This window comes from Muntiacus reevesi, chromosome 8 (assembly GCF_963930625.1).
Source record: "Muntiacus reevesi chromosome 8, mMunRee1.1, whole genome shotgun sequence".
Lineage (NCBI taxonomy): Eukaryota > Metazoa > Chordata > Mammalia > Artiodactyla > Cervidae > Muntiacus > Muntiacus reevesi.
The window spans coordinates 35,968,244-35,982,285 of NC_089256.1; the positions used below are offsets into that span (position 1 = coordinate 35,968,244).

The 14,042-nt window shown below is 41.8% G+C and overlaps 1 protein-coding gene across 1 annotated transcript in view; it reads right to left on the minus strand.

The window, feature by feature from the left end:
* EFHB (EF-hand domain family member B) overlaps positions 1–14,042 on the minus strand; it is a 60,275-nt gene that overhangs the window by 19,986 nt on the left and 26,247 nt on the right. Inside the window, exons 6-8 of the mRNA XM_065943638.1 lie at positions 13,357–13,486; positions 3,018–3,101; positions 2,364–2,431 (exon numbers count right to left, since the gene is read on the minus strand). Of these exons, the coding sequence (XP_065799710.1) occupies positions 2,364–2,431; positions 3,018–3,101; positions 13,357–13,486 (282 nt within the window). The remainder of the gene's footprint in view (positions 1–2,363; positions 2,432–3,017; positions 3,102–13,356; positions 13,487–14,042) is intronic.

Consider the following 14,042-nt stretch of genomic DNA (forward strand, 5'->3'; position numbering starts at 1 on the left):
ATCAAAAAATGGGCCAAAGAACTAAACAGACATTTCTCCAAAGAAGACATACAGATGGCTAACAAACACATGAAAAGATGCTCAACATCACTCATTCAGAGAAATGCAAATCAAAACCACAATGAGGTACCATTACACGCCAGTCAGGATGGCTGCTGCAAGCAATAAATGCTGGCGAGGGTGTGGAGAAAAGGGAACCCTCTTACACTGTTGGTGGGAATGCAAACTAGCACAGCCGCTATGGAGAACAGTGTGGAGATTTCTTAAAAAACTGGAAATAGAACTGCCATATGACCCAGCAATACCACTTCTGGGCATACACACCAAGGAAACCAGATCTGAAAGAGACACGTGCACCCCAATGTTCATCGCAGCACTGTTTATAATAACCAGGACATGGAAGCAACCTAGATGTCCATCAGCAGATGAATGGATAAGGAAGCTGTGGTACATATACACCATGGAATATTACTCAGCCATTAAAAAGAATTCATTTGAATCAGTTCTAATGAGATGGATGAAACTGGAGCCCATTATACAGAGTGAAGTAAGCCAGAAACATAAAGAACATTACAGCATACTAACATATATATATGGAATTTAGAAAGATGGTAATGATAACCCTATATGCAAAACAGAAAAAGAGACAAAGAAGTACAGAACAGACTTTTGGACTCTGTGGGAGAAGGTGAGGGTGGGATGTTTTGAAAGAACAGCATGTATATTATCTATGGTGAAACAGATCACCAGCCCAGGTGGGATGCATGAGACAAGTGCTTGGGCCTGGTGCACTAGGAAGACCCAGAGGAGTCGGGTGGAGAGGGAGGAGGGAGGGGGGATCAGGATGGGGAATACGTGCAACTCTATGGCTGATTCATGTCAATGTATGACAAAACCCACTGAAATGTTGTGAAGTAATTAGTCTCCAACTAATAAAAAAAAAAAAAAAGAAAATTTGTCTGTGTTTCACTATCAGCATGATAAACTATGTGTTGGATTCATTGATTCATGCTATAAATACCTGGAAAACAATGTACTATGCACAAGACCCCACGAATCCAACAGACAGCAAGTTGGGGCACCCACCAGCATGAAACTGCCCTCAAGTAGGCAGTTGACCATGATTATCTACTTGTTTTTCAGACTAACTGATGGATTTCCTAAATCACTTCTTACCCACTCCTAGGAGTATGAAGAGCCTCTGAGATGGGCAGACATCCATTAAACACATAACAGTTGATCTAAAAAAAAAGTATGATCTCCTAACGTGGTGACTCACGATGCTCTAGAACATCATGTTGCATTAGCAAATAAGTATTTTATTTGTTAATGAGTAGACCTTAGCTAACACCCTTTCAGTGTGTATTATAAGTCATTTCAGTTGTGTCTGATTCTTTGCCACGCTATGGGCTGCATAGCCCGCCAGGCTCCTCTGTCCATGGGATTCTCCACGCAAGAGTACTGGAGTGGATTGCCATGCCCTCCTCCAGGGATCGAACCCATGTCTCTTCCATCTCCTGAACTGGTACATGGGTTCTTTGCCACGAGGGCCACCTGGGAGGTTCCTAAAATTTAGTGTACATGAGAGCCTACTGAATCAGAATTATCTAGGCATGGGTCCCAGGAACCCATATTTAATAAACTCTATAATTCTATGGGTGATTATAATGCAGGTAGACTGCAGACTATATTTTGAAAACCACTAATACACAGCTCAATCCTAATAAGTTTTCAAATAGTTTTCCCTGGGGAAGGTTGCTACTTGATCACTTAGCATCAAAGACAAGATCCTGGTAAGTTTCTTCCGCTACTTCGTAGATTGGTTAATTGATCGACTGGTGGGAAGAGTGGTTCTTCAGTGTATGGTTGCACAGTGCTTTCTGGAAACTGAATGCCCCTATGGTTCATCTGGGAATGTTGTGAAGATGCCGTATCTGATTCAGGAGGTCTGAGGATAGAACCCGAGAGTCTGCTTCGCTAAGAGCCTTGCAGGGACAGCAACACTGCCTATCTGCAACCACATTTTGAGTGCAAGGACCCGGTACAATATTTGAAATCATTAAAAAGTTGCTTCAGTTCACTTTTGCTTGTTTAATATAGGCCTTATTTATAGTCTAAATAAAATTCTAAGTCTTAACTACACTTAAGGAATTCATTACCAGGGCTTTAAACTGTACCTGTTTCAAATATATGAAAATGTTGCTTCTTTCTTGTGCTACAAATTGTTCTCATCAATGTTAATATAATATTTTAAGCCTTTAAAATTGGAAGCTTTGAGAGAAGGAGATGGTGAACTTCACTGCATAATTGGGGGGGCAGGATTTTGTCTTTGTTTGCTTTTCTAAAAGAAACTGTATATTTACCGTAGTCCTCAGGACGGAGACAAGCCCCAAATGTGTGGTCTGGGGGAACATTCATTGTTTCCGCAATCCTATCAAAGAAAAAAGTTTCTTTAGTGAAAATTCCCACCACATAGCATCCCTGGAATTTAAAATATGTTTTCCATACGTTTTTAATCACCTATATATTCTCCTATAACCAAACTATAAAGATCAAACAGAAGTTCTCCAACAGGTCTTTTCTCTAATCTCCAACTCACATTAGCAATGGCTGAATGCTTTCACTGGCTTTCAGTGAAAAGGCCCGATGGAAAAAGAAAAAACAGAACATGGTCCCAAAGTAAAATTATGGAAGTATCCATGTATACAAACATACTCTATCTATAGAGAGAGAGGAGAGGAAAATGTAACACAATAAGTTAAATTTCTGAGATCCTAGAAATAAAGTTTTACACAAAATTCTTCCTCTTTCTTTTCCAAATGCCCTTTCCCTTTTGGAGACTCAATACTTTGCTGGAACCCCAAGCTCTTAGGTGGCTAACAGGGTTCCCTGATTAACACAAAAGGATGATTCTTATTTAATAGACTCTAACAGAACAGAAAGCAACATTTACGACAGGAGTACTTTGTAAATTTGATCCAAAAACATTATCAATTTTAAGTTACTCATTAACTTACGGATCTAAAACTCTTCCAAGTCTATGTTGAAACTTTTCTTTGAAATCATCAACTCTCTTGGATACAATCTTAGCTCCTCTTTTCCTATAAAATTAGAAAATTGTCAGGTGTTTGTATTACCCAAAGTATTCTTGGCTACCAAATATACATATAGTGAAGAATACCATAGTATCATTTGGGTCAGTTCAGCTCATTTCAGTCACTCAGTCGTGTCTGACTCTGCGACCCCATGGACTCCAGCACGCCAGGCTTCCCTATCCATCACCAACTCCCGGAGCTTGCTCAAACTCATGTCCATGGAGTCGGTGATGCCATTCAACCATTTCATCCTCTGTCGTCCCCTGCTCCTCCCGCCTTCAATCTTTCCCAGCATCAGGGTCTTTTCCAATGAGTCAGTTTTTTGCATCACGTGGCCAAAGTATTGGAGTTTCAGCTTCAACATCGGTCCTTCCAATGAATAGTCAGGACTGATTTCCCTTAGCATGGACTGGTTGGATCTCTTTGCAGTCCAAGGGACTCTCAAGAGTCTTCTCCAACACCACAGTTCAAGAGCATCAGTTCTTCGGCACTCAGCTTTCTTTATAGTCCAACTCTCACATCCATACATGACTATCGGAAAAACCATAGCTTTGACTAGACGGACCTTTGTTGGCAAAGTAGTGTCTCTGCTTTTTAATATTCTGTCTAGGTTGGTTATAGCTTTTCTTCCAAGGAGCATGCATCTTTTAATTTCATGGCTAAAGTCACTATCTGCAGTGATTTTGGAGCCCCCAAAATTAAAGTCTCTCACTGTTTCCACTGTTTCCCCATCTATTTGCCATGAAGTGATGGAACTGGATGCCATGATCTTATTTTTCTGAATGTTTAGTCTTAAGCCAACTTTTCCACTCTTCTCTTTCACTTTCATCAAGAGGCTCTTTAGTTCTTCACTTTCTGCCAGAAGGGTGGTGTCATCTGCATATCTGAGGTTACTGATATTTCTCCCAGCAATCTTGATCCTAGCTTGTGCTCCATCCAGCCTGGCTTTATCCACACTCTGAAGAGTGAAACTGGTCATTTTAGGAGAGTGAGTCGGAATGGTGCGCAACTTGGTCTCCTGGCGCAGTGCGTTCAGCCCGGCGCGGCCCGCCCCAGCGGCACTGATCCAGCCGGAGCCCCGCTCTCCCGCGCCTCAGACCCCATGCCCACCCGCTCAGCCTAGTGCTCCTCTGCGGGCTCCTCCCGGGCCAGCCAGAGACACAGAACCTGGGTTGAGTCCAACGTGAGCGGCAAACTCCAGCTTGTCCCCAACAAGGAGCAGAATGGTGTGGCGGAGTAGAAGGACGTGTAGTCATCTTCTCCTGCGAGAACTCCAAAATTACAACTCACTGCTGAACAACCATGGACAGGAGAATGTTGGACCCAGCAAAAAAAGATACCACACATCTAAGAACAAATGAGAAGCCCCAGCAAGACAGTGAAATTGAAGTCACTCAGTCACGTCCAACTCTTTGTGACCCCGTGGACTGTAGCCTACCGGGTTCCTCCATCCATGGGATTTTTCAGGCAAGAATACTGGAGTGGGTTGCCATTTCCTTCTCCAGGAGATCTTCCCGACCCAGGGATTGAACCCGGGTCTCCCGCATTGTAGGCACACGCTTTACCATCTGAGCCACCAGGAAAGCTCAAAAAGGGGACCCTGTGGCTGCATGGGCCAGGAGAGGAACCCGGGCCTCCCACGTGGCAGGCGAGAATTCTACCACTGAACCACCCAAGCAAGACAGTAGGAGAGGTGAAATCACATTTCGAATCAAACCCCAAGCCCAACAGAGACACTTGGAGGACTCAAACAAACCTTGTGTGTACCAGCACCCAGAGACTGAGACAGAACTGTGTTTGAGATCACTTCAAGAAAATTAGAGATAGCAAAGGAACATTTCACACAAAGATGGGCACAGTAAAGGACAGAAATGCCATGGACCTAACTGAAGCAGAAGATATTAAGAAGAGATGGCAAGAATACACAGAAGAACTACACAAAAAAGATCCTCATGACCAAGATAATCATGATGGTGTGATCACTCACCTAGAGCTAGACATCCTGGAATGTGAAGTCAAGTGGGCCTTAGGGAGCATCACTATGAACAAAGCTAGAGGAGGTGTTGAAATTCCAGCTGAGCTATTTCAAATCCTAAAAGATGATGCTGTGAAAGTGCTGCACTCATTATGTCAGCAAGTTGGGAAAACTCAGCAGTGGCCACAGGACTGTAAAAGTTCACTTTTCATTCCAATCCCTAAGAAAGGTAGTGCCAAAGAATGCTCAAGGTACCACACAATTGCACTCATCTCACATGCTAGCAAAGTAAGGCTCAGAATTCTCCCAGCCAGGCTTCAACTGTGCATGAACTGTGAACTTCCAGATGTTCAAACTGGATTTAGAAAAGACAGAGGAACCAGAGATCAAATTGCCAACATCAGTTGGGTCATCAAAAAAGCATGAGAGTTCCAGAGAAATATTTGCATCTGCTTAATTGACTATGCCAAAGGCTTTGACTGTATGGATCACAACAAACTATGGAAAATTCTTAAAGAGATGGGACTACCACACCACCTGACCTGCCTCCTGGGAAATCTCTATGCAGGTCAAAAAACAACAGTTAGAACTTGACATGGAGCAACAGACTCATTCCAAATTGGGAAAGGAAGGAGTACTGTATATTGTTAAGGCTGTATATTGTCACCCTGCTTATTTAACTCATATGCAGAGTACATCATGCAAAATGCCATGATCATTTGGATCATCAAAAACTAAATTCAATTTCAAAAGAAATTATATGCTAAAAAGAAAGCTTTATGTGTTCAATCTTCTATCATGTATATTCCTTTATAAAGATAAGTAACAGAATACAAAATTTTGATTTAAAAGTAAGACAAAAATTTTTCAGTAAACAAAACCAAAGTGTTAATATCATTCATATAACTCCTAAGATTTATAACAGAAAAGTGAGCATTAAAGAAATAACCAAAGGATATAAACAATTTACAACTAGTAAGCAAATATATGGAGAAATTATAATACTCTACAGTAACAAAAGAAATAAAAAGAACAACAAAATATCATTTTTAACATAGTACATATTTAAATACATAACTATATAGATAGAGAGCAAGAAAGAATATCTAACATTGGCAAATAGTATGGCAAAACACTTGCAGTTGCTAGTGCAAATGATGATAATTCTTTTAGAAATAATTTGGCAATGTGATTCAAACAGCATAAAAATATTCACCCTTTTATCCAATCTGAAAACCAATCATAAGGAGATAATCCACATAATTAAAAGTCTGAAAAAATTATATTTATAAAAATGCTTGTAGTCTTACTGACTATAATGGAAAAAAAAGAAAAGAATCTAAGTGTTCAGTCCTGGAGGGTGATTAATCACATCACATTAACAAGAACACACTCTGTGTGCATTATTAAGAATACCCAGCCATATAAAATTATTTTATGTTAAGTGCCAAAACAGGATATAAAGTGTAATTGCACTCTGATTAAAGTTATGCAAAAACAAAAGGTATACAAAAATCGACACAGGAAGCCACAGTAGAAAGAAATAAATGAAAAAGATGATAAAGGTTGAATTAAGGTGACAGGATTATGGGTGATTTGATTTTATTTTGCCAATTTTCTGTAATATCATTTCATTACTTCCACCACTGTGATTGAGTAAGAATTTCTTTTGAGAACTGTAAAATTACAACACCACTATTTAATAACATTAAAATTAATAAACCTCTATTGTTTTGCTAAGACTAAACACAGGGAACTTAAAATTCGTAAACTCCCTTTGCTTTTAAAACTATTCCCTGTACTGGAGAAATACAGAGCTGAATAAAATTTGGGAGAAGAGTGACACTCTGTGGAGAAACAAAAGATGAAAGATTAAGTAATTCATCTCTTATTTCTTTATTTACTTCCCATTAGTTCAAAAAGAGAGAAAAAGAACAATGGGGTAAAGTCAGAATAAATTAAAGGCAGTTTGAAGGCCATAATTTGAACATATAAAGTTGACAGTCTGAAACCAGCTCCAAGGAGCTTAATTAGGAACATGCCCAGACGGCAAAAAGGAGGATTCTAAGCCACACAGCCCTCGCTTCTCAGCCTAACACCACCTAGGACATGTTGCTGGGAGAACTGGGAACTATTTGTGAGCAGCCGTGTATGTCAGAGAATCAACAGCTGTAATCATTACACACCTCACCTCATTCACTCACCAATCAAGTCTTCTGCGTGCCAGTCACACAGTCACACACACACACAGTCTATCATTTCTAGATTCTAACTGATTCTTCTGACCAGGTCATAAGCATAATAAAGATACAGGTAATTTTATGAAGGAAATATATTCCTTCATAGTATATATCCCCAAGTATATATCCCCAATAACTCTTGAACCGTGAACTTCCAGATATTCAAGCTGGTTTTAGAAAAGGCAGAGGAACCAGAGATCAAATTGCCAACATCCGCTGAATCATAGAAAAAGCAAAAGAGTTCCAGAAAAACATCTATTTATGCTTTATTGACTATGCCAAAGTCTTTGACTGTGTGGATCATGACGAACTGTGGAAAATTCAGAAAGAGATGGGAAAACCAGACCACCTGACCTGTCTCTTGAGAAATCTGTATGCAGGTCAGGAAGCAACAGTTAGAACTGGACATGGAATACAGACTGGTTCCAAATAGGAAAAGAAGTACGTCAAGGCTGTATATTGTCACCCTGCTTATTTAACTTATATGCAGAGTACATCATGAGAAACACTGGGCTGGAAGAAGCACAAAATGGAATCAAGATTGCCGGGAGAAATATCAATAACCTCAGATATGCAGACGACATCACCCTTATGGCAGAAAGTGAAGAGGAACTAAAAAACCTCTTGATTAAAGTGAAGGACGAGAGTGGAAAAGTTGGCTTAAAGTTCAACATTAAGAAAACTAGGATCATGGCATCTGGTCCTATCACTTCATGGGAAATAGATGGGGAAACAGTGGAAACAGTGTCAGACTATTTTTGGGGGCTCCAAAGTCACTGCAGATGGTGATTGCAGTCATGAAATTAAAAGACGCTTACTCCTTGGAAGGAAAGTTATGACCAACCTGGATAGCATATTTAAAAGCAAAGACATTACTTTGCCAACAAAGGTCCGCCTAGTCAAGGCTATGGTTTTTCCAGTAGTCATGTATGGATGTGAGAGCTGGACTATAAAGAAAGCTCAACGCCGAAGAATTGATGCTTTTGAACTGTAGTGTTGGAGAAGACTCTTGAGAGTCTCTTGGACTGCAAGGAGATCCAACCAGTCCATCCTAAAGGAGATCAGTCCTGGGTGTTCATTGGAAGGATTGATGCTGAAGCTGAAACTCCAATACTTTGGCCACCTGATGTGAAGAGGTGACTCATTGGAAAAGACCCTAATGCTAGGAAGGATTGAAGGCAGGAGGAGAAGGGGATGACAGAGAATGAGATGGCTAGATGGCATCACCGACTCGATGGACATGGGTTTGGGTGGACTCCGGGAGTTGGTGATGGACATGGAGGCCTGGTATGCTGCGGTTCATGGGCCTCAAAGAGTTAGACACGACTGAGCAACTGAACTGAACTGAACTGAACTGAACTGGAGGCAAATGTACATTGAATAGTGCATATCACATTAAGATGTAAACAAAACAGAAATAGACTCACAGATGTAGAAGACAAGCTTAACAGTTGCCAAAGGGGAATGGGAGTATAAATTAGGAATTTGGGATTGACATATACATACTACATATTATATATAAAATAGATAACCAATATATATAACAGGTAATATAGTTCCCTTTGCTATACAGTAGGCCCTGTTTAGCACAGGGAACTATATTCCATATCTTCTAATAACTTACAATGGAAAAGAATCTGAAAAACTATATATTTTACATATATATATTTATGCATAACTGAATCCCTTTGTTGAGTACCTGAAATTAACACAACATCATAGATCAACCAGACCTCAGTTGCACTTCCCCGGGGTCTCTTCCTGCAGTGCAGGAGACCCAGGCTCGATCCCTGGGTCAGTAAGATCCCTTGGAGAAGGAAATGGCAACCCACACCAGTATTCTTGCCTGGAGAACCCCATGGACGGAGAAACCGGTGGGATAGTCCATGGGGTCACAAAGAGGCAGACACGACTGAGTGCCTTCACTTTCTTTCTTTCTATACTTCAATTAAAAATAAATAAGACAAAAAAAGAAGAAAATAGAAACCAAAAAAATGAGCTGTAAATGAATATGCTTAATTCCAAGCACAAGCTGGAATCAAGATTGCCGGGAGAAATGGCAATAACTTCAGATATGCAAATGACACCACCCTTATGGCACAAAGCAAAGAAAAATTAAAGAGCCTCTTGATGAAAGTGAAAGAGGAGAGTGAAAAAGTTGGCTTAAAGCTCAACATTCAGGTAGAACACTTTACCGCCTGAGCTACCGGAGAAGCCTAAAGCTCAACATTCAGACAACTAAGATGATGACATCTGGTCCCACTACTTCATGGCAAATAGATGGGGAAAGCATGTGAGAGACTTTATTTTCTTGGGCTCCAAAATCAGATGGTGAATGCAGCCATGAAATTAAAAAACACTTGCTCCTTGCAAGAAGAGCTATGACCAACCTAGACAGCATATTAAAAAGTAGAGACATTACTTTGCCAACAAAGGTCCATATAGCCAAAGTTATCGTTTTTCCAGTAGTCATGTATGGATGTGAGAGTTGGACTATAAAGAAAGCTGAGTGCTGAAGAATTGATGCTTTTGAACTGTGGTGTTGGAGAAGACTCTTGAGAGTCCCTTGGACTGCAAGGAGATCCAACCAGTCCATCCTAAAGGAAATCAGTCCTGGGTGTTCATTGGAAGGAATGATGCTGAAGCTGAAACTCCAATACTTTGGCCACCTGATGCGAAGAACTGACTCATTGAAAAGACCCTGATGCTGGGAAAGATTGAGGACAGGAGGAGCAGGGGTGACAGAGGATGAGATGGTTGGATGGCATCACCGACTCAATGGACATGAATTTGGGTAAACTCCAGGAGGTGGTGATGGACAGGGAGGCCTGGTGTGCTGCAGTTCATGGGGTCGCAGAGTCAGACACGACTGAGAGACTGAACTGAACTGACTGAACTGATCTAGTCAAGTATTTAAATAATTTCTTCAAGTTTTCCTTTATGTATGTTTCATCCACTTTAATAGTGATAAATTAATGAATGTTTGTTTTAGGAGCTCTTCTATATCCTAAAAAAAAAAAAAAAAAACACTGTCTCCTATAGTTTTTCTAAAATATGGAAGGGCTTCCCTGGTGGTTCAGATGGTAAAGAAGGCCTGCCATGCGGAAGACCAGCTTTTGATCTGTGGCTCAGGAAGATCCCCTGGAGAAGGGAAAGGTTACCCAGGAAAGGATTTCTTCTCTTTGTGCTTTACCATTATTGCTTTGAATAATTCAAATATCAGAAATTCATATATTAAATAATAAGGGAGTGGAAGAAGAATGGAAATCCTGGTTTCAGGCCTGTGATCACAGAGTCAGTGCCTACAGCCTTGGTGCAGTGCTAAGGGCGGCCTCTGGAGAGACACTGCTGGATTTCAGCCCTACCCCTAGCACTTACCTGTGTGATCTCGGGCACAGGACTTAACTTCTCTGTACCTCAGTTTCTTCATCTGTAAAATGGAAAGGCTAAAAATTACAGTACAGCTACCTTCTAGAGTTGCTGTAGGTAGGATCAAATTAATCATATATAAAGTACTTAGCACTTTGCCTCTATAACTGGGAGCTGCCATCTCAGCTATCAGACAAGCAAGTGAGCGAGGCATATTGGGTGCCTGGGGGAAGCAAACATGTATGCCTGATGGGGCACGTGGAAATTTGGAGGAGGGCAGTGTATTCTTTAAAGAGGGCAGAGAGGCTCGAAACCTGGTGCAAATGAACTTATTCACAAAACAGAAGCGGCGTCACAGATGTAGCTTGCGTGCTAGCTTACTTCAGTTGTGTCTGACTCTTTGTGACCCCATGGACAGTAGCTCACTGGCTCCTGCGTCCATGGGATTCTCCAGGCAAGAATGCTGGAGTGGGTTGCCATGGCTTCCTCCAGGGGATCTTCCTGATCCAGGGATCGAGGCCATGTTTCTTACGTCTCCTGCGTTTGTAGGCAGGTTCTATACACGCTCCAGTGTTCTGGCCTGGAGAATTCCATGGACTGTATAGTCCATGGGGTTGCAAAGAGTCGGACACAACTGAGTGACTTTCATTTTCACTTTCTTCACCACTAGCGCCACCTGCGAAGCAGATTGAGAAAACAAACTGAAGGTCACCAGGGGGAAAGCAGGGGGTAAACTGGAAAATTGGGACTGGCATCCAGACACCACGGTCTATAAACCAGATGATTAAGAAGGCCTACTGCTCAGCACAGGGAGCTCCGCCCGCTTCTCGCTGATGACCTGTTCGGGAAAAGGACCTTACAGAAACAGGAATCTATATGTGGGTGTATGTATAAGGGATTCACCCTCCTGTACACCCAAAACTACACAACACTGTAAGTCAACAATGCGCCAATAAAAATTAATCTTAAAAAATTACAAGTGAAAAAACTTTTTAAAAACAGAGGGTAGAGGGCAAAACAAATCCACTCCCACCACTGAATGTATAGAAATGCAGGTCCCATATGTTCATTTCCTGGGGTTGCGAGGACAAATTACCACAAGCTTGTGGCTTAAAACAGTAGAAACATATTCTCCCACAGGTCGAGAGACCAGAAGTCTGAGACTGCGGTGACAGTCAGGCCACATGCCCCCTGAAGGCTCTGGGGAGACCCTGTTCATCGCTTCCTCCAACATCTGGAGGCTGCTGCATTTCTGGCCTTCCTTGCTCGACACCACATCATTCCCGTCTCTGCCATCTTCACCTCAAGGCCTACTCCACATGTCTTCTCTTCCTCTGTCTTAAATCTCCCTCAGTCTTTCCCTTATTAGGACACTTGCTACTGGATTTTGGTCCCACCCAGGTCATCCAGGGGCTTCCCAGGTGGCGCTAGTGGTAAAGAAGCCGCCTGTCAATGCAGGAGACATGAGACATGCTTTCCGTCCCTGGGTGGGGAAGATCCCCTGGAAGAGGGCACGGCAACCCACTCCAATATTCTTGCCTGGAGAATCCCACAGACACAGGAGCCTGGAGGGCTGCAGTATGCAAAGAGTCAGACATGACTGAAGCCACTTAGCACACATGTACCGATCATCCAAAATGATCTCTTCATCTCAACATCTTTCACTGAATTGCATTTACAAGGACCCTTTTCCCATATAAGATAACCGTCACAGGATCTTGGAATTAGAACGTGGACATCTTTGAAGGCCACTATTCAACCCACTACACCAGCATTTTCAATCTGATTTTTTTAAGCATAGTAGGAAATAGAGGATTTTACTTTGTTTGTTGCCTTAGATATAAAACAAGAAATGAAAAACTAAGGAAACTTATTTTAATATCTTAGGAAAGTAGTCAAGTGTAGAATGCAGGTGTAAACAGGTCACAGTTTGTAAGAGTTAAGTCAGGTGCTCAGGAGCCCAACTAACTACTAAAGAAAGTTGAATGATAGATGACACGTGAACTACACGCTGTCTTTGTAGAGACAATCTACCCAAAAGTCCACTATCTTTAAGGAGCGTAGTAGGGTGGGTCCCATGGATAAAAAACAATTCATGTATGTCTTCTGATCAGCTGAAAGTGTAAGTGAGTCATGTCCAACTCTCTGTGACCCCATGGACTGTAGCCTATCAGACTCCTCCATCCATGGGATTCTCTAGGCAGGAATACTGGAGTGGACTGCCATTTCCTTCTCCAGGAGATCTTCCCAACTCAGGGATTGAACCCAGGTCTCCCGCATTGTAGGCAGACGCTTTACCGTCTAAGCCACCAAGGAAGTCCTCTGATCTGCTGAAAAGGCATGAAAGAACTTCAGAATCACACACAAGGAATTCCCTGCCTGTCCAGTGGTTAGAACTCTGTGCTTCCACAGCAAGGGGCCTAGGTTCAATCCCTGGTCGGGGAATCAGGTCCTGCAAGCCACATGGTCAAAAACAGACAAAGGAAAAACCAGTATCATGGTGATCTCTGGGGAAACTGGATAGTTTAGAAGACATATCACTGTGTATCTTTTTATATTATTTTTATGTTTGAACCATGTCAATGCATTACCTCTTTTTAAAAAAAAACAAATTGAATTAACTTTTAAGTCTATATGCCATTTATCTAACACTTGTTCCAAGACACAACATACTTACATTTGTAGTTCATGAAGCCAATGTAAAGTTTTTTTCATGTTTCGTCCATCATTAAAATGTGGTGTTGGGATCCCATACAAGTTAAATCTATGAAAATTTGATGGGTTATACTTCCGGTTCTTTGCTTCTCCTAAGAAAAGAAAAGGGAAGACTTCTGACTTAAGCAACAGAGCTTTATGCAAGAGGCACATGATGTTCTCAGTAACAAGGAATATGCCAGTGGGAGAAAGAGTGACATTGTAACAGTGCAGGAAACTCCAGATTTGGCGACAGATGACAGAGGCACTCTCCATGAGAGCAGGGAGACAGTGGAGCAAAAGTTCCTCGTGTAGATACTCAGGAAGGAGAAAAATGATGTAGAGAAAGACATACAAATGAAAAATTCAGGCCCCATCAATGTTAAAGAGATTCTGAAGATCAGGGGAAGTGCTGCGGGGCTTTGGGCCCCCAGTGGTGCTTTGGCTCTGCTAAGATCTGAGAGGTCGGTCTTTTACTTTTACTGTTTCCCTCCCCATCTCCCCACCCCCGCCCCCCAGCTCCTGCAGAGGGAGCCCGGAGTCTTAGCCTGGACTACCTGGGAAGCCCTGAGAGGCTGGTATTTTAGAGTCGCTCTCAGTGAGATTTGTATTACAACCCTCACATTTCATTATAATCGCTTAACCGCAGAGACATTCGAAGGGTGATTG